At 36.3% G+C, this 24,005-nt stretch overlaps 1 protein-coding gene across 1 annotated transcript; it reads right to left on the reverse strand.

Moving 5' to 3' along the window:
* LOC114269275 (SAUR-like auxin-responsive protein family) lies at positions 1–390 on the reverse strand. Its single transcript, XM_028210562.2, has one exon. It carries the CDS (start codon positions 388–390, stop codon positions 1–3), a length of 390 nt encoding a protein of 129 aa, XP_028066363.2.
* Between the last annotated feature and the right edge of the window lie 23,615 nt (positions 391–24,005).

The following is a 24,005-nucleotide window of genomic DNA, read 5'->3' on the forward strand; positions in this document are numbered from 1 at the left end:
TCAAAGGCACAGAGAGAGTCTCCGATTCTGTGGATACGCGGCACACCGGAGAACGGTCAGGAAGATGTTCTCTTCACAAGGGATGCAGAGTTTTGATGCAGCAGTGAAATCATACTCTTCCTTGGCTTGATCCAAAAGTGCCTTGAAGAGAGGGTGGTTGAGCAAAGTGATGTTGATTACATATCTCTTGTAATCTTCACCTACATACACTACCAAGTGACCCTTTGGGACATCCCTTGGAATAACTGACTTCTTCTCTTGCATGGAGGGCCATAACCCCCATTGAAGGCAGCAGTCACAACTAGCTGCAGAAGGCATCCCTCTACTGCCCATCTGTTGCCACTTGTTTAGGCATACCTTTAGAAATTTTGCCTTCATCATGATCTTCATCTTCATATGGAGAGAGAGAGAGATGTATGGGATGGTGGAGTGAATGTGAAAGAGAGGTGTGTATATATGTAAGGCAGGAATACTCTTTGTTCGGAGTCTCCTATTTTAGTGTTTCTCTTCACCACACAGTGGTGTTTTGGGAAGTTGGTAAAAAACTTACTTTTTAACTTTTTTGGCAAAAAACTGGATTGTTTTGGATAAAACTGACTTTTTTGACTAAAAAAACTAAAAGGCCAAAAAGTTGACTTTTTTGGCAACTTTCCCAAAATCTCCACAATCAAGTTAGAGCATGGTCTAAATATCGATTCATACGTATTAATATTGTGGTATTTCAATACCAATACATTCTACTATATCAATAAAAATGATAATCTCGTGAGTCAATACATATCAGTTCATAATTAACTCTTCACAATCAATTTGACTAGGTTGATTACTATAATGTTTTATTTTTCTGTTGATAATTAGAAAAGACTAATGACTACGTCATTTGATTTCCAATACATATCACTTAATATTCTTGATATTGTTATACTGTAATTGATACTAATTTATTTTCCCAATACTGTTATTGAAAATTTAAAACTAGAGAAACTCATCATATAATAGAGAGATGCGCTAAAATAAAGAAATTTTAAACAGACTAAATCTATATATAAAGAGATTATTTGATAGTCTTAGAATAAAGTAATGCTTCATATCATATATTTCGAGACAAATGTCATGTTATCACCTAAAATACTTAAAAGTTAAATTTAGAGACCACATGATATGATTAAATTATTTTCCTACATAAACGAGAGTGTTGATTTGGAACATTGAATGATATCATTCAATGCCAATGGGGAAGAATTATTAAGTGTTGGTTTCTATTTTTAAAATTCATATTTTAAAAAAATTTACTTTTAAATTTTTTTCATATTTTTACTAAATTTTTTTAATATTTTAAGTATTTTTTAAAAAAATTTAAACATAAATACTTAAAAAATATAATATTTGTGATTTAAAAAAAAATATTAAATATAAAAAATATAAAAAAATATAAAAATTCAGCATATTTTTTTGTATTTTTATATATTTATTAATTTTTTAAAATATATATTTTAAATATTTTACTACTTAGATACATCTAAGTAAGGTATATCTAAAAAAATAAAAATTTATTTAAAATTTTAAAAATATTTACTAAAAATAAAAATATATAAAAAAAATAAAAAATTAAAATCAAACGCACTGAATATTTTTCAGTAATGCTGGATTTATGCGCGTTGCCCACCTGTCACTTATATGGTATTGCATCTCTGATACGAAAATGCATGTATATAGCCTAGCATGATTTTAGAGTCTAAAGTACTTTAAAAATTTTAAAAAAAAAATTGTTCTCAAAAAAAAAAAAAAAAAAAATTAAAAAAACAAATAAAAAAACTTCTGACTCATGATCTTTCGAAGTTTTCAAAAACTAGACCCCACAAGTTGAGAATGGAATAGATAAGATATGAAATAGGGATGGGATAAGTTTCTTGGACAAAGTGCTCTGCCCACTTATAATTGTAATTGTAATATTATGGATATTGTAAACGAAAATGATTAAGAACATTAAAAATGGTGGTTTAATAGTATCTTTATTGATGTAGTAGTAGATCCAGTCTACTACTTATGTTTTTTTATTTTTATTTTTGGCATTTTAAATACATTAATACTATTAATGATCTTTTTTTTTAGTGATATAAATTATTGTTATATTGTAAAATACAAATTATTTTAGAGAGAGAAAAAGGAATTGCGGAGAGAGATCAAGCCAATAATTTTTTATTTTTTATTTTCACTTAATGCACTCTTAATAGCATAACATGATAGAGTAGAGATATTGTCTTTATTATCCTAATGCACTTTAAATAGTACAATGTATTTTAAATTTTTTATCACAATATATAATCATCAGGTAACAATCAAGCAACAATGTATAGACTATGAAAAAAGTTTCAAGAAAATCATCTCGAATCCTTTGCCGGTCAATTGCCCGTCGATCCTAAGTTTTTCAGTGTTCTGGTTATAATTTGAAGACGTGTTTTGTGAAATATTTTTTGTGGTTTATAGCATTTTTAATAATTAGAAATTTATTAAATATAACCAAAAAAGAAAAGAAAAAAGATTTGAATAGAAAAGATCTTGTGTGAAAACATGGGCAAGGAGGAGAATGGGATAGGGCCACTCTTTGGTATGTAACATTCAATTAGTGTGAAGAGTGATGAAGTTATTATAATCAATGCTGGAGTTGGTGGTGTGGAAGAAAATGGGATTTTAGAGACCATAAGCCAACTACCTTATTTTAATCATGTTATTTTGGTGACTAGTGTGAAGTTTGGAATCACATTTGTGGGTGATGTGAGATAAGACAAGCCATCACTTGAATAATATTTTTCTTTTAATAATCAATTCCTTTGGAAATATATACTTTTGTAAGCTTATTACCTTTTTACTAGTGGTTATATATGTTTTTTAGGATGAAAATAAAAAGTCAGCTTTTAACTGTTTATTCATTTTGGGTCACATCATCTTTCATATTTTCTACTTATAAAAAGACAAAATAAGTTTAAAAAGTCAAAAAAATTAACTTTTTACCAACTTCTAAAAACACCACATTATTAGACAAATTTTACTTATTGTTTATTTATGTGATTTCATGCTAAAAAAATATGTATATATAGAATTTATTCTATTTAAAAAAAAATAATGAAATATTATTATTTCTTTAATATAGTAGATCAACAATGATATTAGTATGATGGGTTTGGTTATGGTGTGCAACTTACACCTTACACCTTATACCTTACACTTACACCTTACACTTACACCTTTTGTAAAAAATTAAACCTTACACTTACACCTTTTTTGAAGTTGCACACCATGTGCAACCCACTTACACCTTACACCTTACACTTACACCTTACACTTACACCTTATACTTATACTTACACCTTACACTTACACTTTTTGTGTAAGTGGCACATGGTGTGCACTTGCACACTTAAGAAAACTCCTAGTATGATTAGTGGGTGTCGCTTGCTTTTTCAATTTACGTTTTTGGAGTGAGCTTGAAGAATCCTACTTAGGACAGGTTTCAATTATCAAAATAAAATAAAATAAAATTATATGGATATGATAACCATATTGTTATAACACAATTGGTTTACCACCTTAAATATAGTATATATAATATAGTGGATTATATATATTACATTGACCACTTTTGATGGTTTGAAAAAATATAATAAGTTTTATAAATTTAGACATATAGTGTGGCCAAAACAACCAAAATTAATATAAATTGTGTGAAGATATAAGAATAAATAATATAAAATTTATATTTTAGTATAAAAGAAATGATAACATCATTTTTTTATCGACACAACTAATGAATTATTAACAAAGAAAAATAGATTGAGTATTATGTGAATTAAAACCTTAAGATTAATCTTGCCTAGCTTGTGAAATGCAATTTATTTTCTCCAAAATTTGAAAGAGATTAGTGTAATTTACCCGTATATAAATTTATTGTATAGATTAATACAGAAGGTGAACAGAAACTCTAAAAATCAGTAGCACCCCCCAAAAAATATCTACTCTCATGGATCTCTCTACAATGGTAATTCAATGGTTTAAATTTAAAATTTGGACTAATTACACTTTTTATCTTTATAATTTGACTTAAATTTGACTTTAGTTTTTATAGTTTTAATTTTAACAATTTGGTCTTTACATAAGTTTAGCTTCAATATGATCATTCTATTTAAATTCATGTTAATTTTTTCTATAAGTATATCTTAAAAAATTGGTAAGTGTCTTAAAATTGTTAATTACCTCCAATTTAGACAAATGAGAAAATTAAAATTATACTTAAAGTGTAAAGATCGAATTATTTAATTTAAAATTGTAAGAATTAAAAGGAAATTTGAATAAAATTACAAAAATGAAAAGTGTAATTAATGTTTATAATTTAAATAAAATGAGGTAATTTTAAAATGTATAGTTGATATATTATTTTAATAACTATTTTGGTTTAATTTTAGCATTTGCTGATATAGAATTCAAATCCCGAAAAAAATAAAATAAAAAATGTTATCAACTTGGTGAGTACAATATTACGATATAGTACAATCCGTACCACTGTTCTTAAGTAGGCAGATTAGGGTTTCCCTGCAATCTTGGATTGGGGATAAAGTGTCTCGATCGAATATCCCATACATGCATGCATGCATACACATATTTTCATTTGGAGATGGGTCATGCATGGGTGGAGAAAGAGAATTCAGACATTTTAAGTGTCTGTTTGATTTTTAGTTTTACTATTATAGTTTGAGTGTGATATTATATTTTGAGTTTTAAAATTTTAAATTATTTAAAAAAAAAAAAATTATTAGATTATGAAATAGTTTTGAAATGATTTATAATTTTTTTTTGATTAATTGATATATACAATGTGAAAAAATGGGAGGAGAGAGGAGATATGAGAGAGAAAAAACGATTGATTGATTGATTAATAATAATAAAAAAAAGAGAAGAGAGGAGTTTTGAAAATAATTTTAAATTGTATTTTAAAAATATATTTGGTTAATATGTTTCATGCAAATCATAATTTAAAAACAAAGTTGAGTTTTGAAAAGTAAAGCACACGTTTACCTAACTATTTTTAACATTATGTTTAGTTGAGAAATTTGGAAAGAAAAATAGTGTATAAAATTAGATAAAATGTAGGTATTATTTACCAATAAATCCTACTACACAAACTGTTATACCAAATAGTCCCACTTTTATTCTATTATACCAAATAGTCCTGCTGGTTAGTTGATTTGGTCATTTTTGGTTTTTTTTTTTCCATTTTTGTTTCACTGTGTGGACTAGAGTGCCCTTGGTTTAATGTGGTACTATTTTGCTGGATCAGTTCCTTTTTTGGAAACGTTGCTCATTCCGGTTTGGCTAATTTTGGTGATACATTCAAATACGTTTCACCAATTGTGAGGTTTTCGAATTTGAATGTGTCTTCCTTGCCGACGGCTATGTGGTACACCCTCAGAGATTCGGAAGGAAGGTGGTGGTGATGGGTAATGGCAGCGGTGGTGTCTGCTGTGCTGTTTGTGTGTGAGAGAGAGCCGCTGCTGCCTTCTTGTGTGTGAGTCTATCCCCTCCCTTTTTTTAATCCCTCACGAGATATATATATATATATATTGTGTGTTTTTCAACTAGAGAGAGAGGTCTGTGTTGATCTTTTTCACTCCCAAAATCCACCGACAGAGAGAGAGAGAGAGAGAGCCAATAGATGCATGTGTGTTGATGTCCCAGTCTGTGCCGTGTGTACTGTGTGCGTTGTGTGTACTGTGTGTGTGTATCACTGTGTGTGTGTGCGTGTATAGTGTATGTGTGTTATGCGCTGGGTGTGTCTTAGAGAGAGAAGAGAAATCTGGGTTTGGTGTGTGCTATGCTGTGTGTGTGTGTGTTGTGTGTATGGTGTGTATGAGTGTGGCTGCTGGGTGTGTGTGTTAATGGTGTCATGTGTGCATGGTGTTTCGTGTCTGCTAGAGAGAGGAGATATGTGTGTGGTTGGGTCTCCATGTGAGAGAGTGTTTCGATTGTTACACGAGTTTCTGGTTCAGGTGGGACTCTTCGCCTAACCGTGAACTCATTCACCAAGCCATTGAAGCCTTTGAAGAACACTTGGCGAGCGAAGAACAGTCGAAGAAGAACACCATAGGTAAGAAGAGAGAGAAAATGGGTCGCCGAGGAACCGAAACACCAGCCGATGTTTTGGAAACTATGGCGGCGAAGAGAGAGGCTAATTTTCTGGAGAGTGAAGATAGTTTTGTGGTGGTTTTGCCGGAACATGACTATACTCTGGTGGTGTTACCCGAAAAAGTTGAGGTGGAGGTGAAGGTGGAAGAAGAGGAAAGGAATGAGTTGCGGAAGAGGAGACAGCGGTGCCGGAAGCGGCGATGGTGTTGCGGAGTTTGGCGGCGAACAACCACAAGGGTTTGGCGAGGAAGGTACTGCCAGACGTGGTAGTGTGCGTGTATCAGTGTGTGTGTGTTATGCGCTGGGTGTCTTAGAGAGAGAAGAGAAAGCTAGGTTTGGTGTGTATCAGTATGTGTGTTAACCCCCAAACACACCAACCCAGCCCAATAAAAAACCCCTTACAGCGCTTTGCCATTCTGTGACACCCTACCAATGTATCACATACAACACACCACACATCCATTCACTATTCACGCACGTGAGCGACACACGTGCCTCACCCAATTTCCGCCTGATAGCTGTATCAGCAACAGTTAGATGAGGGTAATTACGTCCCTCACATTTGAATGGGACTAAACGGTTTAATAGAATAAAATGGGACTAATTGGTTCATAAGTTCAAATTTTAGGATTTATTGGTAAATCTCCCTATATTTTATTCACATTTTATCTATTTTTTTCTTTTTCCTTTCTAAATTCCTTTCCACATTCTCCAACTAAACACAACATAAATAATTTTCATTTATTTCTATTGAATTGTTTTTGACATTTTAAGTAAAAATTTTTTTTGTACATTTTAGATGCACTTAATCAAGATGTATCTATAAAGTAAAATAAATTGACTAAAAATACTTAAAAAATCATTAAAAACAAATAAAAATTTGAATAAAAATCTGTGTGCATTTTTTTTCCAGATCTTCATTTATTTTTAGTAATTTTTTTTCATATTTTAATTAATTTTTTTTTTAATTTTTTAGGCACATCAATCTTGATGTATCTAAAAAAAAGTAATAAAAATAAAAAAAATCTATCAAAAATAATTTCCGAAAACTATAGCCAACAAACTTTATTTATTTATTTATTTATTTTTATGACTTTTACTCATCAACCATGTATGATTGTTTCTTCGTGAAAAATAAGCTAAAAATTCGGCACTTTCCCAGCTCGCTTAGCTTGGGTTAAGTAACGAGGGACTTATGTGTAGGTTATAATAAATTAATTTATTATCTAATAAGTTTTATAATAATTAATGATATTTTTTATCAATTATTATTAAAAAATATCACTAATTGTTAATTTTTAGCTATAATTTAAAAATTTTATCACAAAAAAATCACTAATTATAAGTTTTAGGGACAATTTAAAAATAAAAAAAAATCATCACGAAAAAAGTCACTAATTCTCAAATTTTAGTGACAATTTGAAAAATTAATTACAGAAAAAAGTCACTAACTGTAAGTTTTATTGACAAATTTATAAAAATAGTGACAATTTTTAGAGATATGTAAAAAATATCATAAAAAATTATTTTTAGTAACGATTTTACTAAAACTTATTTTTAATAGGACTTGATAATAATTAAATCTAACTATTAGGAGCTATATATATATATATATATATATATAAACATCTATGATAAGCTGAATTTTTCTTAATAAATGTAATCCAGTAACTTATTACAAAATCAACATTCATCTCTACGCAGTTTAATTTTGAAAATTTTCTTAATTAAAATTATATATTTTTATAAGTAAAATAATAATTCATTTTATGAACTCATTTTTAAGAATAAATGTAATCCAGTAACTTATTACAAAATCAACATTCATCTCTAGGCAGTTTAATTTTGAAAATTTTCTTAATTAAAAATATATATTTTTATAAGTAAAATAATAATTCATTTTATGAACTCATTTTTAAGAATGTCATGTTGAACGTAAACAATATTTTTATTTTTGGACAATATTTTGTATTTTTAGAGAAAGAACAAATAAGAATGAATGCAAAATAAGGTTACATAAATAAATTAAATATAAAGAAAATAAGAACAAATAGAAGAATATAAGTAACTCTGAACAATACAGAAATATAACAAATAAGAAAGAGAACAAATAGAATAGATGAATATTTAATAAAACTCGATTTAGAAACTATTTTTAAAATTTTGTTATGTAAATAATTTGAGGATACAAATTTTTATAGTTCTTCAGGTACAAACTATATTAAAATTTTGAAAGTGCGAAATATCCTAATTTGAAATTATCTTACTAATTCCTACATTCATCCTTGCTACCACCTTCATTACCACCACCATCATTACCATCGTCATTGCCACCATCGCTACTGTGTGTGTCAATTTCCGACCACACTGCCAATCAAGCACTAGTTGGAGAACACTGGCAGAATAGATTAAGCCCGAACGACCTATTACAAAAAGAAGAGATTTCGGCGGTAGTTCGTCCACCCGGGAACACTCCGACGATCAAGTCAGTTATCTCTCAAAGATAGCAAAAGTGCTTAACTCACTATTTAGAGCATAAAAAGCATACCATAGACCCATGGGGGTGCTTCTTTTTTATAGCCAACACTTACCTAATCCTAATAGAAGTCTAGCTTCAATGGACTTAGAATTACTACTAATCTTGGACTTCCAGTACGATTGGGATAAACTCTCTAAGAGTCTTATCTTTACCCAAACTAAAATCCTCTCTCATTCTAGGACTCTTGTCCCTTATCTGCTTATTCAGGGTTCCGGTATCTTCGCAGATAACCTCGGCCTAACTGAGATGATCTCGGCATCATGACCAGGACACGTGGCACCTCGGCTGGCACTTTGGTGACATCTCGGTCACGTGTTGTCATTCAAAAAATTATGTCCCCACAACTGCCCCCTAGATTCTATTACCTCGGCATCCTGAGGTGATGGAACCTATATCATTCCTTCCTTTTAGCACGTCGGCTAATCTCGCTTTATCATTCATCGCCGAAGTCATAACTTTATCGTTTTAATACGACCAAGACCTACAGTCTGCTTTCATCAATGTTCTGGAACCAACAACCAAGTTCGTTTAAGCCGAGATCGTCCCCTTAGCCGAGGTTTTTTCTTCATTATATTGAGAACTCCAAGAGTTTCAACATGCGTATTAGCTGTCACGTATTGCAATTTAACCGTTTTTGCTACTCGTCCCTCTCCCACTGGACCGTGTCCGATACGCGCCATTAAGTTGCCTTGCGCTTGCGTGCACCATCTGACAAACACATTGTTTGAGGCACATCAATTGCGTTTTGCCGCCTTTTCGCGTTTTTGACAAAACTTCTTCCCTCTCTCCTCGTTTTCTCACCTTTTCATCATCACTTTTGCGAACAACCCTCTCTCTCTCTCTTACTTTCTCAAATCCGCCATTGTCTCAAGCTCGCAAGCTCTGTAATTGCTTCCAGTCTTCCCCTCCGGCGAAGCTTTCACCGCTCTATCGTTTTGCTGCTGTTGTCTGACTTTGGCGAACTTAACGCCGGCTTCATTTTTCTTCGGTGAGTCACTTATTCCTTCTTTATCAGTCTGTGTTTCACTTCAAAAAGCTTTCATTACTCGTTGTCATTGCTATTTTGTTCAAGTTCTTGATTGTAAATCACGTATCTGAGCATGTTTCTTTTATGATTTCGCTTTTTGCCCTGTTCGTTTCTTGAATACACACTATTCACCCATTTGTTCACTTTTGCTACTGTTCTTGGTAGTTTATCACTGTTCTTGACTCTGAATCATTGCCCTTATTTCTGTTTTCTGTGTTTTCTCTAGATCCTTGCCTTCAATCTTTGTTTGCCTAGACTTAGGTTTGGGATTCGTCGTAGAACTTATTGTCTTTAGGAAAAACTAAAACACACTTTATTTAGATCCTCAGAATTTCTCGCCCTATCCTTCTTCTAGGTTTTGCCGAGGTCATTCCAACCTTTCATAAAACACACCTTTTCCGAAATCCCAACCTTCTCCCTAAGCCGATATCATAGGTATGTGGAGGTATAGGGTAGACATCCCAACTAAATTAGAGTATTTTAGGTAGGAGTTTTCCATTTCGGCCGACGTCCATTTGAGGTTGGCTGGGGAGGACGACTCCATTATGCCCACGGTTGACTCTATGCCCTTCCCAGTCGTCGCCTTTATTGAATGTAGACTTAGGCTTCCATTAAACATCCTTTTTCGAGAAGTTCTCCAGTATTACAAATTAAACCCGATGCAGCTTGCCATCAACTCTTACCGAGTTATAAATGGTATAATTGCCTTAGCACGCCGAGAAAAAGCTAGGGTAACCTTAGCCGATATTCAATACTGCTATACCATGTGCAGCCTTAAGTTAGAAAAAGACTATGTCTACTACCTCAAACCGAGGTCCACTGAATACAAACTTGTTGCTGACCTCCTAAATTCCAACAAGGGAGCCGGGGACGATTACTTCATTGTCTCGGGCAACCGGGAGTTTGCTCCAGATGAAGACCTTTATCTCTACCCTCTTAGCCGAACAATATTCATAGAGGGTAATGGTAAGAGCCAAGTGTTGTATTTACTTGTTTTTCAAGTTTTTAGTACTTTGTTCCTTCTATATATTCTGACGTCTGTTTTTCTTGCAGTTCTTCCACAACCACCCAAGGGCTTTCGTAAGTCCTTCTGTCCCAGTAAGGACCTCAAAGAGCTGTTGGACCTGCCAGTTCATAGGCGGAGAGCTCCCTTGCTTCTGAACTTCATCCCGACCTACAAGTCGGTGCTTCCCGACGTCCCAAAGAGGAAGAAAAGCAATTCTCCCCCTTCCGCCATAACTCCTCCAACAGCCTCATTATCTCGGCCAGATCAAGGATCGACCTCTGATCCAGCAGAGCAACCGTCAACCTCGGCTCCATATCTGATCCCACTATCTCAACGCCAACGCTGCCGTAGGACTGCAATTGTCACCGAGATGGGTCACAAGAAAGCTGTCGCTGAAGATTTTCTAGCCAACATCCCTGACTCAGTTAACGCTCAACCAACACAAACCCAGCCTTAACCAAAACAAAAGCCAAAAAGACTCAAGAAGGCTCAACCTAAGGCAACGGTGACTCAGATTGATACTGAGGATACCTTGCCAATTTTAAAATTGGCTGAGAGTGAGAAGACCCCTTCTGCTGTCGAGAAGAGGCCCACTGAGGCCCAACCATCCGAATCTACTAGATCAAAGAGGCCGAGGTCGTCCTTGCGACCACCTCGGGGCCATTAAAACATGATTCCCCTTGGGCCCCGTCAATCACAATCGACGACAAGCTAGTTAAGGCTAGTGATAGCACCAACGACATTGAGGTCGGCATTGCCCTCTCCACGGCCTTACTTCTACCCGAAGATCTTAATCATAACACTAAGATGAGTGAATACAAAAATTTTGCTCTGATGCTGTAGCATTCCATTCAAGTAAGTTCTTTACACTTGGTATTTTTCTTTCTTTTTCTTTTTATACTTAGAGAATTTTCTAATAACTTCTGCTCTGTCCATTTTCCTTCAGGCGATCCAGCACGCCCACTCCTTCTCAATGTAATCTTTTAAGATAAGGAAGGAGTTGGCCGACAAGACTAGGGAGGTTGGTGGTCTACAAAAGACCATCAAAAAGACCGAGCAAAAAATGAAGACTTTGTCGGATCAGGCCGAGGCAGCCATTAAGGATAAAGATGAGGCCGATGAGAAAGCGGATGCTGCAGGGGCCATCGCCAAGGTCCTCACGGCCGAAAAGAAAAAGGCCGAGGCCAAGATGGCTGAGGCCCAAAAGGAACTTCAACATTCCCTGGCCACAAAGGAGGCCGAGATCAAGGCCAGTGATGAAAAGGCGTACGCCGAGGGGGCAACCGACATCAAGGAGGACTATAAGAAGCAAGTGAGGCAGGCATGCAACAAGGGTTTTTCCCTTGGTTGGATGGCTGTCCTCAAAAAGCTTGACGTCCCCGAGGACTCCCATTTTCGGAATGCTGGTGACCTCCCTCTGCCATTTCCTCTTACTTCAAGCCAATTCGAAGAGGATTCTGAGTCCGAGGAGGAAGCTTTGGTTAGGAGGAAGAAGGAAGCTGCTGGGGCTAAGTCCCCTACTCTGAATGAGCAAGTCTTGGACTTGACTTAGGATGAGGAGGGTGAACTCTCCAAAGACACTGTTCCTGAGAAGGCAACATCGGATGTACCTATTACCGATAAGAGCCTCGACCAAACTCTTCAAGAAATCGATGTCGAGCTCGCAGCTGAGAGAGCCGCCGAGATGTCTTCTCAGCAGTCTTCCGAACTCCAGACCCAACCGCCTAAAGATGCCAAAGAGTCTTAGTTTGATGTTTTTCTCCTTTTTTTTTTTTTTTTTTTTTTTTCTGTACCTTGTACTTTTTTTGTTCTTTGAAACAATGTAAGCTTTTTGTCTGGCCGGTGTGCCTTCTTTTGAATGTAAATACAACTTCCTCTTTTGAATGCTTGTATTTTTGTCTTCATTGCATGACTCTATACTTAGAATAATTTGCATGTCTTCAACATTCACCTTAGTCTGTGCAATCTTCTCGGGGTGATATACCTCGGTCAAAAATAAACGTTTTTATCTCGGCAAGTGCGTGAGTACTTCTTTCATTATAACCTTGGTTTAACTTGTAAATTTTTATAAAAATTTCAACAAGTGTTTAAATCAATCTTCCTTTAAAATAATCTCAGTTTAACTTCAACTTGTAAATTTAAATTTCAACAAGCGTTAAACATGACCTTGGTTTAACTTCAACTTGTAAATTTAAAATTTCAACAAGCGTTAAACGTGACCTCGGTTTAACTTCAACTTGTAAATTTTTCATAAAATTTCAACAAGTGTTAAACATGACCTCGGTTTAACTTTAACTTGTAAATTTAAAATTTCAACAAGCGTTAAACGTGACCTCGGTTTAACTTCAACTTGTAAATTTAAAATTTCAACAAGCATTAAACGTGACATCGGTTTAACTTCAACTTTTAAATTTAAAATTTCAACAAGCGTTAAACGTGACCTCGGTTTAACTTCAACTTGTAAACTTAAATTTCAACAAGCGTTAAACGTGGACTTAGCCTGTAGATTCGAGCTCCTAGGTATCATTCTCCAATTCTCTGCCCCCTAATGTTAACCTAAGTTCCACTTGGGTTCTCATTTGAGCATGCAAGTTATTGATCAGTCATACTACTCAAGTGTAAAAGAAATCAAGCTAAAACTTTATTATTACTTCGGCTAATAACGAAGGACAAGAAAATCTAATGATAGAAAAACTTCAGATTGCAAGTATTCCAGGGCCTTGGCAATTCTTTGCCTTCACTATCTTCAAGCCGATATGCCCCATTGCCCAATACCGAGATGATTCTATAGGGTTCCTCCCAATTTGGGCCAAGCTTGCCCTTCCTAGGATCCTTCTTATTGCCGACGACCTTTCTCAGGATGAGGTCTCCAACTTGGAACTCTCTTGGGTTGACCTTCTTATTATAAGCCTTGGCAAGCTCCTGCTGGTATGAGCCTAGCTGAATTGCTGCTTTCTCTCTTTTTTCTTCTAGCAGATCCAGATCTCGGGCTAAGAATACATTATTAGTCCCATTTTCCACTCCCTGGGTTCTAATCCCTGGGATGCCGACCTCTAATGGGATTACTGCCTCTGTGCCAAAAGCCATGGCAAATGGAGATTTCTCAGTTGATCTTCTCGGCGTGGTCCGATATGCCCAAAGTACACTGGGCAGCTCATTCACCCACTTTCCTTTTGCTGCTTCTAGCCTCTTCTTGATCCCATCTAAGATTGTTTTGTTTGATGCTTCTGCTTGTCCATTGCTTTGAGGGAAGCTTTGAGTGGAATAGTAGTTCTTGATTTTGTACTTTGCGCAGAAGCTCTTGATTAGCTTACTGTCAAACTATGTACCATTGTCTGCTACTATTGCTCTCGGAATTCCAAACTTGGTGATGATGTTTTTCCATATGAAATTCTTTACATCAACATCTCGAATTTTTGCAAAGGGCTCGGCTTCCACCCATTTGGTGAAGTAATCAGTCGCTACTAGCAAGTACTTTCTTTGTCCAGTTGCTTGAGGCAATTGTCCAACAAGATCCATGCCCCATTGGGCAAATGGCCAAGGACTAGACACTAGGTTCAAGTCTGCTGCTGGTTGATGTTTCAGAGGTGCAAACCTTTGACACTTCTGACATTTTCTGACATAGGCTTTAGCATCTTTCTGCATATAGGGCCACCAGTACCCCTGAGTTATGGCCCTATGAGCAAGTGATCTGCTCCCTGTGTGGCTTCCACATACTTCTTCATGTATCTCATAGAAGAAGTCTTCAATTTGTGAAGGATGTACACACCTTAAAAGGGGTCCAGTGAAAGATTTTCTATAGAGATGTCCTTTTGCGGTCAAACTGAATCTTGTCGACTTCAGTCTGATCTTGTGCACTTCTTTTTGGTCTTCTGGTAACTTCTCGTCTCTAAGAAATACTACTATTGCATCCATCCAGCTTGGTCCTATCTCCACACACATTGCTTCACGTTTTGTGTTTGGTGGTTCTATACTTGGTCCTGACAAGTAGTCAACCATTATCGTTCTTGCCTCACCAAGCTTCATTGCACTAGCCAGGTTGGCCACTACGTCGGCATGGTTGTTGTCATCTTGGCTTACCTGATGTAGTCGGCAATTTTGAAATAAGGCTACCAGTCTGCCCACTTCCTTTGAATAGGCTGACATCCTTTCACCTCGGGCTGCATATTTGCCTGTTGCCTGGTTAACTATAAGTTGGGAGTCACAAAAGACTATTACCTCGTCGGCTTCCATGGCTGCTGCCAGCTTTAACTCTGCGATTAGTGCTTCATATTCTGCTTCATTGTTTGAGGCCTTAAACCCCAAACGGATGGATTGTTCCAGTATCTGCCCATCAGGTGACACTAGTACTACTCCTGCCTTTGCTCCTTGTCGGTTTGAACTCCCATCAACAAACAATCGGAAGGAGTCGCCGATGTAAATACTGCAGGGCCTGAGTTTCTCTTTGCTCCTTTGTTCTGTTGCCCCCCGCTGGGTTATTTCTTGCTCATTTAAATGTTGTATACCTCAACTTAATGGAGCCCGATGTATGATCGCGTCTGGCGTGAACTCGGCCACGAAGTCAGCTAAGACTTGGCCTTTAATTGCTGTCCTGGGTCTGAATTCTAGGTCATATTGGCCCAAGGCCACTGCCCATCTGGCTATTCTGCTTGTCAGATCTCCTTGCTGTAACAAGGACCTTCAAGGATGTTCAGTTAATACCACAATTTTGTGGGCTTAAAAGTAATGATTTAGCTTCTTGGAGGCCATTACTAAAGCCAGTGTTAACTTCTCTAAGGGTAAGCATCTGGTCTCTGCGTCTGTCAGGGTTTTACTCACGTAGTAAACTGCCCTTTGCTCCCCCTTTTTCTTCTCTGACTATTACTGCACCTACTGCATGCTCAGAAACTGCCAAGTATAAGAACAACTCTTCTCCAGGCACTGGATTTAAGAGGACTGGAGCTGTGGTCAAATACTTTTTTAAGTCGGCCAAGGCGGCTTCGTATTCCTCGATCCATAAGAAGTCTGTGGCTTTTTTTACCAAGCTGAAGAAAGGCTTACACTTATCAGAACTTCTGCTTATGAATCTGTTTAGGGCTGCAGCCCTTCCAGTCAGCATCTGCACTTGTTTTGCCGATGTTGGGCTCTTCAGTTCTAAGATAGCCTTGATCTGATCTGCGCTTGCCTCAATTCCCCTTCTGGTTACCAAATATCCTAAGAACTTACCAGACCCAACTCCAAATGCACACTTCGATGCATTAAGTCGGAGCCGATATGTTTTAAGGATGTCAAATACTGCCTTTAAGTCTTCCAGATGATCCGTAGGCTCCTTGGTTTTCACGACCATGTCATCTATGTATACCTCTACTGTCTTGCCAATTAGATGTCTGAACATCTTGGTTACCAATCTCTTGTAAGTTGCTCCTGCATTTTTCAATCCAAAAAGCATTACCCTGTAGCAGTATAACCCTTTTGGGGTTATGAACGCAGTCTTTTCCTCATCTGGGGGGTACATAGCTATTTGATGGTACCCCCTGTAGGCATCCAGGAAGCTCATCATTCCATGCCCTGAAGTGGCATCCACCAATTGATTAATTTTGGGTAATGGGAAATTGTTTTTGGGACAAGCCTTGTTCAGGCTGGTGAAGTCCATGTAGACCCTTCACTTACCGTTCTTTTTCTTTACTACCACTGTGTTTGATAGCCGTGTCGGGTAATTTACCACTCGAATGGCTCTGGCCTCCAGTAGTCTATCCACCTCATTTTCTACTGCCTCAACGTGCATCAACGTCGGCCTTCTTGCTCTTTGGATGACAGGTTTAGCCGACCTGTCCACGTTTAGTCTATGGCAAGTGACCTCGGGGTCGATGCCAGGCATCTCGTACGGCGTCCAAGCAAACACTTCAATGTTTGCTCTTAAGAACGCCTCTAGCTCTTTTTCCTCTTCCTCGGCCAAGCCCGAGCCGAGAAGGAAGTAGCGCTCTTCATCCCCTTGTTGGACGAAGATTTTCTTTAGGGCTTCCTCACTCTTCTCGGCTGGCTCTTTGCCGACGTCTTCCAGGACTTCCATGTCCTCATCTTCAATCTCAGCTAATTTTGTTTTTCGTACATTGCAGGTAGATTTCATTGCTGCCATGGAGCAATTCTTCGCTTGCACCTGATCTCCTCTGATCTCTTCTGTTCCATGCTCCGTTGGGAACCGCCCCTATTGTATGCAGCCATGGCCTTTCTAAGATGGCATTGTAAGGGGAGGGGGTGTCAATTATGGTGAACTCAGTTTTCACCTTCTTGGTGCCAACCTACACCTCTAAACTTGCTGCTCCCAAGGGCCACGTCGGCGTTTCGTTGAACCCAACCATTGGGCCATTTGACTGCTCCAGATCATTTTGGTGAAGGCCAAGCTCCTTGTAACATCTGACGTATATGATGTCACAAAAGCTGCCTTGATCAATTAGGATGCGCTTCACTTGGCACTCTCCAATTTGGAGGGATACTACTAAGGCATCGTTATGCGGATGCTGCACCATCTCTAGATCGGCTTCAGTAAAGGACGCCACTTGTCCCTGGCTATTGTCTGCCCTAGGTCTTTTCTGTCCGACCTAGTACACATGTTGCAAGTGTTTTACGTTCTGTGTCTCCCCACGTAATTCATTCTCATTGACTTTTGAGTGGATCACATTGATTACCCGAGGTCCGCCTGCCTGCTGTTGTGGTGCTGGAGGAGGTGGTGCTGCCGGTGTCTAGGGTAGTCCTTCTTGCTCTTCCCTTGTTCTAGTTTCGTCTATAAGGTCCCTTAGATGACCTTGTTTCCCCAAGTCTTCAAGATGTGCTTTTAGGGCTCTGCACTCTTGAGTCAGATGTCTAGCTTCGTTGTGGTAAGTACAGCGTTTACCAGGGCTTCTTCCCATAAATTCTCCTGGTATTCTTGCTGTTGCTCTGTAATAGGGATGGTTTCAGATTTTCTCCAAGACTTTGTAAACCGGGATTTGGAATACGGTTGTGATTGCTTGTGCAGCCCTTAATCCTATCTCTGGTTTGTTGTATGTTCCATCACCTCGGCCTCGCTTCGGCGAGCCGTTTTTCTTCTCTGGTTTCAGTGCCTTTGTCCCCGATGTGTCTTTCTCAGCCCTAGCATACTTTTCTATCCTGGCTATAAGTTCCTCCATGCTTTTGGCAATGTCTTTGCCAGTGATTTTCGGAGCAGGAAGTCATTTTTCAGGCTGTTCTTAAACGATATGATGGCCACCTCTTGGTTGCATTCTGGTATTCGGTTGAATACTTTATAATACCTTTTGGCATAAGCCTTCAAGCTTTCGTCCTTGCTAATTTTCAGGGTCATCAGGGCGTCTACCCTCAATGGTTGTAGTTTGTTTGTCACGAACCTGGCCACAAACATCTCGGCCAGGCCTTCCCAGGTTTTCACAGTTCTTTTCGGCAACTTGTGAAACCAGTCTGATGCAATTTTCCCAAAGGATGAGGGGAACACCTTGCAAAACAACGGTTCGTTCCCTGTGTACAATGCCATTGCGTTTAGATACAAACCAACGTGAAAGTTGGGGTCCGACTTACCGTCGTATATCTGGAACCTCGGCATACTGAACCTTTTCGGGCCCTCAAATTTGTCCAACTCTGCCGAGAATGGTGTTCTCGGCTTAACCGGGGAGGTTACCTCGGCATTTTGTTGCTTCCTCTGGAGGTAATCTCTCAAGTCCTCTTTGGTCTGCCCAGGAGCTCGGCTATCTCCGGATTTCAACTTTTTCGGTGCGCTACTGCCTGTGTCATTGCGAGTCCTCTTGGATCTTTCTCCGTTAGTTGCGTCGAAATAGAGTCCCTCCCTTGAACATGCCGATGTTCCTTGGGGTCGGCTTCTTTGGTACGATGCGTCCTCCGTGAATCTCCTCTTACTGATTCTCCTCGCCCGACCTCCCTAGAAGGCGGGTGAGAGTGTTCCTGGGTCCTGATGTGCTTGGGGCCTACAGGGACTGTGTTCTGCCCTCCCTTTTGGGCATTGTTCTTGGCCGCTGGAATCGGTGTGTCTTGCAGCAGGAACGGTGGCTGCATGACATTGTTTTGCATCATGAAATTGACAATCGTTTGCAAGTCCGCCAATTTGTTCGCCATCCCCTTCACCTCTTTGTCTCTCCGTAGGCATCTTTCTTTCCATACCTGGAGGTCACCCTCATTATAATACCCGCTTTGGTCAATTTTCTTTGGTATGTCATCCTCCTGGCCGACGTCCTTTCCTCCGTGATTCTTATCGTGAGTCTCTTTGTTGCAGTTGTCTTCTTCGACGTCATAGTCAACAGGTTTCCCACTCCTAGTAGGAGTGTCGTCTCCAATCTTTTCTTTCTGTCTGTCGTTGGCAATCTATTCTCCTTTCTTTCCCACAGACGGCGCCAAATTATGTGTGTTAATTTCCGACCACACTGTCAATCAAGCATTCAGTTAGAGAACACTAGCAGAATAGATTAAGCCCGAACGACCTGTCACAAAAAGAAGAGATTCCGGCGGTGGTTCGTCCACCCGGGGGCATTCCGACGATCAAGTTAGTTATCTCTCAAAGATAGCAAAAGTGCTTAACTCACTATTCAGAGCATAAAAAGCATACCATAGACCCATAGGAGTGCCTCTTTTTTATAGCCAACACTTACTTAATCCCAATAGAAGCCTACCTTCAATGGACTTAGGATTACTACTAATCTTGGATTCCCAGTAGGATTGGGATAAACTCTCTAAGAGTCTTATCTTTACCCAAACTGAAGTCCTCTCTCATTCTAGGACTCTTGTCCCTTATCCGCTTATCCAGGATTCCGGTATCTTCGCAGATAACCTCGGCCTAGCCGAGATGATCTCGGCGTCACGACCAGGACACGTAGCACCTCGGCTAGCACTTCGGTGACACCTCGGCCACGTGTTGTTATTCAAAAAATTATGTCCCCACAGCTACTACTATCACCGCATTCATCACTATTGTTATTGTTGTCATAAACACTATTTATCATTTCATTACTACCACTATAGTCACCACTGCTATTACTACCACCACTACTACAGCTAGTACAATCCTTCACTTTTAAAACCACTCCATCATTCCACCATCACAATAACTACCATCATTACACCACCGTTACCACCTCTTTTTTTATTCTTTACGACATCATCCTTTCATCATCACCACAACTAGTATCCTTGTATCTCCACTACCATTGTCATTAACATCATAGCTAACGCCGATACCTCCTCCACGACCACCAACTCACAATCACAATATAAGAATTGAAGATATAATTTGAAATAAAAAATTCAAATTTATTTTTTGTACATAACAAACTTCTTATTTTAGTTTAGTGCTTAAACTTTTATCAAATAAATTTTTAATTTTAAAAAAATCAATATTTAATTTTCAATTTTAAGTTTTTAGCTGTTAACTTTATCAACACCACCTTCGATAGAAACCGACTTATTAGATTATAAGAAATTTATCTAATAAGAAAACCTTAACCAAACATGTATCCGGAGGATTATCCAATAGAGAAATTCTGACCAATTGCACAAGTCATTTCTTAAAATGAATCCTACAATTCTAGCAATAGAGAATACTCAAACGCAATATATTATACTCACATTGTTACCCTGTCATATTGTTTACCAAAATAAATTAAAATTAAAATGATACAAATACAAATGAATTTTCACAAAAAAAATGTATAGAATGGATTCACACCCCACCAAGAAGATGAATGCAGTGCTACAATATGTGCATTTTTGTATAAAAAATACCGTGTTCCCACAATTCGCAATTGTTTATGTCCTTAAAACTGAGGATATAGTTTACGATAAAAGAATAAAAATTTGACATGAGTATATGATTACAAAGACAAAACAAGAATCAATTAGATTTAAGTGATCTCACACCCACATAAATATTGTGTAAAATTTTTGATAATTTTTTTGGGTCCTTAAGCTTCCCAATGAAACTTGAAACTCTTTTTTTTTTTTTTTTCAAACTTTCTTTTGTTCTAAATTTTTTTTAATCACCTTTGTTGTGAACACCCCCCCACTACAGGAAATGCCACTTTTGGCGACCAAAATATTGGTCGCCAAAAGCCCCATTTTTGGTCGCCGAAACAATTAGCGACTAAAATATTTTGTCGCCAAACTAGTCGCCTATACCCTGTCGGCGATAGTATTGGCGACTAAACTATTTTTGGTCGCTGAAAGTGAACGTTTTGGCTACTAAACTCTGGTTAGTCGGCAAAGGTTATCTTTTGGCGACTAAAATATTAGTCGCCAAAAGTGAACATTCGGCTACCAAAATCTGAGTAGTCGGGAAAGGGTATGTTTTGGCGACTAAATATTTAGTCGCCAAAAGTGTTCAAATAAAATAAATTAAATTTTCAGCGACTAAAACTTTTTGTCGGGAATAAGTTTTAGTCACAACATTACTACATTTAGGGACTAAAGAATTTAGTCGCCAAAAATATTATTTTTCATTTTATTAAACTTTTGGCTACTAACCATTTAGTCACTAAAAGTTCTACCTTAGGCGTGGTGACTTTTGCCGACTAAAACTGTTCGTAGCCAAAAACCTATTAAGATTCATTTCTTTACTTTTTGCCACCAAAAGTTTTAGTCGCCAAATGATACCCTTTTTTCTGTGACTAAAAAATTTAGTAGCCAATAGTTTATTTCTCTCATTCTCAAATTTTTTAGCTACTAATTATTTGGTGGCAAAAACGTTTTGGGTTATGTTTTTGCTACTAAATTATTAGTAGCCCAAACTTTTGATTACCTATTTGGCTACCAAAACATTTGGTGGCCAAATAATAGTCTATTTTCAGAATTTAATTTCTTTTTATAATACAATTATTACATTTTAAAAATATTAATTTTTCAAAATTACCTTTTGATAGTATATTTTTGTAGAAATATCAATTGTCATAATTGTACTTTTTGTATTATTAATGGATTTAAAAAAAGGACAAAATAAGAAATTCATATTATTTTAATAATTAATTTTTTTTAAAATTAATATTTTGAGATAATAAAAAATAAAATAAGATATTAATAATTTTGGATGGTGGGTGTACAACCTAAAAATAAAAATAAAAATAAAAATAAAAATAACTATTTTGTTTAGTCAAATTTTCAAGTGGAGACTAATGGTATTGTTATTAATAAAATAAAATAACTATTTTGTTAATTTTTTTATTTTCGTTCGGCTACCAAATAATTTAGTAGCGAAAGGTAGGTCTTTAGCGACTAAAAGGAATTTTGTCGCTGAAAGTTAACATTTGGCGACCAAAATTTTGGTCGGCAAAAGATTAAAAATTAATTTTTTATTTTCATTCGGCTACCAAATAATTTAGTAGCTAAAGGTAGGTCTTTGGCGACTAAAAGGAATGTTGTCGCCGAAAGTTAACATTTGGCGACCAAAATTTTGGTCGGCAAAAGTTTAAAAATTAATTTTTTTATTTTCATTCGGCTACCAAATAATTTAGTAGCTAAAGGTAGGTCTTTGGCGACTAAAAGGAATTTTGTCGCCGAAAGTTAACATTTGGCGACTAAAATTTTGGTCGGCAAAGATTAAAAATTAATTTTTTTATTTTCATTCGGCTACCAAATAATTTAGTAGCTGAAAGTAGGTATACAGCGACTAAAAGAAATTTTGTCGCCGAAACTTGACATTTGGCGACCAAAAGTTTGGTCGGAAAAGATTAAAAATTAATTTTTTTATTTTCATTTGGCTACCAAACAATTTAGTAGCTAAAGGTACCTCTACGGCTACTAAATTTTTATTTAATCGCCAATTGTCATATGTTTAGCTACTAAAAATTGTTTTAGTCGCCAATTGTAATATCTTTAGCTACTAAATTTTTTTTAGTAGCCAATAATCAGCATTCCCCTACTAAAAAAAATTAGTAGCTAAAAAGTTGACTTTTGCCGACTAATATTATTTTTGGTAGCCAATTCCGTGACTTTTGGCGACTAAATTAGTTTTGGTAGCTAAAAGTGGTCGGCAAAAATGCTTTTTCTTGTAGTGCCCCCCCAAAAAAAAAATTAAAAATTAATCACTTTGCTTGGTTTGGATTTTCTAAAAATACTTTTCAAAAAAATCTACTTTCTTGCTTTCCGTATTTTTTTGTTTTTACTAATTTTTTTTAATATTTTAAATAATTTTTTTAATTTTTAGACACACGTAACATAAATATACTTAAAAATTTTAATTTTCGTGATTTTTTTTTAAAAAAAAATTCACTAAATACCAAAAATATATAAAAAAAATCAGTATATTTTTCGTATTTTTGTGTATTTATTAATTTTTGAAATATTTTTTCATAAATATTTTACTTTTTAGATACATCTAAGTAAAATGCATATAAAAAAGTAAAAAAAATGTTTAAAATTTTAAAAATATTTACTAAAAATATAAAAAAATATAAAAATAAAAAACTTAATTTTTTAAAAATTAAATTTAGAAAACTGAAACCAAATACACTGAATATTATCTTAAAAAGTTTCTTAAAAAGAAAAATATAATAATTTGACAAAAAGGCTTGAAAAGCTAACTTAAAAGTTGTTCCAACTATGAGACCTCCGTTCCAAAAAAAAAAAAAAAAACTATGAGACCTGGTTCAAATTACCAAAAAATTTTTTTTTTGTTGTAATACCCATAAACATTACTTGTGAATTGTGAGAGAACAGAAATGTGATTCATGCAATGAATCTTCAATTGCTCACTATTGCTGAAAGTTACAGCTTCTAGATTGAAGTATTAGAGCAATTGCCAAAGTCAAAAATAGCTCACAAAATTACTCCTCTAGTGGTGAGCCTAATGTCTTGTGAAAAAATGGTAAAGCCAAATTTTGACCCACATTTAATTCAAAATTTGACAAAGGCATTTATTGCCACATCTGTTTTCTTAACAAAATCCAACTAAATTCATAAGGGAGTTTTTTTCATAAATCCACTTTCTAAGAGTTTTATTTCATCTAATTCATATTCTTTTTGACTATTTCATTAGGTCTTATTTGAGATAAGAAGACGAAAATACCCTATTCATCTACTTATGTTCCATTTAGTTCACATTATTTTCTTATGTTTCAATAAGTTCTATGGATGACATAATTACCAAAATACTCCTAATGTGAATGTTCACACCGTCAATGTGAATGTTCATATCGTCAATGTGTAGAGGCCCGGCCCATATCGATCCTCGTGGGTGCTCGAAAAAATTCGAGTTAGGCCGGGGCGAGCCCGGCCCGTTAACAATGTGA

This window comes from Camellia sinensis, chromosome 10 (assembly GCF_055761805.1).
Source record: "Camellia sinensis isolate YWXY chromosome 10, ASM5576180v1, whole genome shotgun sequence".
In the NCBI taxonomy this organism is placed as follows: Eukaryota; Viridiplantae; Streptophyta; class Magnoliopsida; order Ericales; family Theaceae; genus Camellia; species Camellia sinensis.